This window comes from Rhincodon typus, chromosome 1, assembly GCF_021869965.1.
Source record: "Rhincodon typus isolate 14 chromosome 1, sRhiTyp1.1, whole genome shotgun sequence".
Classification (NCBI taxonomy): Eukaryota; Metazoa; Chordata; class Chondrichthyes; order Orectolobiformes; family Rhincodontidae; genus Rhincodon; species Rhincodon typus.
Window position 1 is genome coordinate 6,741,739 of NC_063332.1, and position 1,738 is coordinate 6,743,476.

The 1,738-nt window shown below is 42.3% G+C and overlaps 1 protein-coding gene across 1 annotated transcript in view; it reads right to left on the minus strand.

Annotated features, from left to right (window-relative positions):
• LOC125484024 (meiosis 1 arrest protein-like) overlaps nucleotides 1-630 on the minus strand; it is a 55,748-nt gene extending 55,118 nt beyond the window's left edge. The window contains exon 1 of the mRNA XM_048601126.1: nucleotides 611-630. Within this exon, the coding sequence (XP_048457083.1) occupies nucleotides 611-630 (20 nt within the window). The remainder of the gene's footprint in view (nucleotides 1-610) is intronic.
• Nucleotides 631-1,738: the final 1,108 nt, after the last annotated feature.

The window sequence follows — 1,738 nt, forward strand, 5'->3', positions numbered from 1 at the left end:
GAGAACGTAGATACAGTGAAGAAAGATTAGCAGCTTAGGCTTCATACTTAGCTAGAATGTACATGATTATTTTGTAAATTATGGATTACTCCCAAGAGTGCTCAGCCTCTAGCCTTATCTTTATGATATCTGGCACTCAAAACACTTTCTGAAACATCACAATAAATGTTTTCCGATTATTGGAGACGGTTATTCCACCTCATGATCACAACACCCACCCTTGTCAATTACTAGGGAGTGCAATTCATCCGCTTGATAACAGGTAATATCCTTCCTGGCACTGCAGCAAGGGAGACCTCTTTGTCACTGCTCTGGCAGTTAGATCTTCAAGATGGAAGCTGAGCAAATTTACTTAGGTACAAGAATTGTTCTCCACACAACGCCCCACCCCCATGTTTAACTACCATCAAATATCTGCATCAATATTCACTTTGCTCACTCAGTTTCCATTTAACTCCATCTGTTTATCACGACATGCTCGAGTCTTCTGGCCAAATGTTTAGTTGTATGGAAAGGAACCGAGCAGGTAAACAATTCAGTATGCTAATGTCTCTGTCTCTACTTCTAGTTATTACTGCTTCACTTTTGAAGAATGACTGTTTTAGCACACCTTCTGGGTTTCTGATTCATTTTCCATTTTGGGTGGAGAGAAAAGGAAGAGAATATGTCAATGTGTTAATTCAGCTGTTTCACTTTATTTATACCTTTATCACCACTAGATTTAGCAACTCCAACACATTCCTGACTAGCTTCCTACTTTCCAATCTATGCAAATTTAAAGTGATCCAAAACTGTTACCATGTCCAATTCACAAGTTCTGTCCACCTATTACCCATGTGCTCACTGATGTGTATTTTCTCCCAGTTAAGCAGGTCCTCATTTTATGAAATTCTTATCATCACTTTCAAATCCCCACCAGGGCCTTGTGCCTCCCCATCGCCATAATCTCTTCCAGCCCTACAATCCTCCAATATCCGCACTCATAGAACATATAACATTACAGCACAGTACAGGCCCTTCGGCCCTCGATGTTGCGCCGACCTGTGAAACCAATCTGAAGCCCATCTAACCTAAACTATTCCATTATCATCCATATGTTTGTCCAATGACCATTTAAATACCCTTAAAGTGGGCGAGTCTACTACTTTTGCAGGCAGGGTATTCCATGCCCTTACTACTCTCTGAGTAAAGAACCTACCTCTGACATCTGTCCTATATCTATCACCCCTCAATTTAAAGCTATGTCCCCTCATGCTAGCCATCACCATCCGAGGAAAAAGGCTCTCACTGTCCACCCTATCTAATCCTCTGATCATCTTGTATGTCTCTATTAAGTCACCTCTTAACCTTCTTCTCTCTAACGAAAACAGCCTCAAGTCCCTTAGCCTTTCCTCATAAGACCTTCCCTCCATACCAGGCAACATCCTGGTAAATCTCCTCTGCACCCTTTCCAATGCTTCCACATCCTTCCTATAATGTGGTGACCAGAACTGTACGCAATACTCCAAGTGTGGCCGCACCAGAGTTTTGTACAGCTGCAACATGACCTCATGGCTCCGAAACTCAATCCCTCTACCAATAAAACCTAACATACCATACGCCTTCTTAACAACGTTATCAACCTGGGTGGCAACTTTCAGGGATTTATGCACATGGGCACCGAGATCTCTCTGCTCATCCACACTACCAAAAATCTTACCATTAGCCCAGTACTCTGTATTCCTGTTACTCCTTCCAA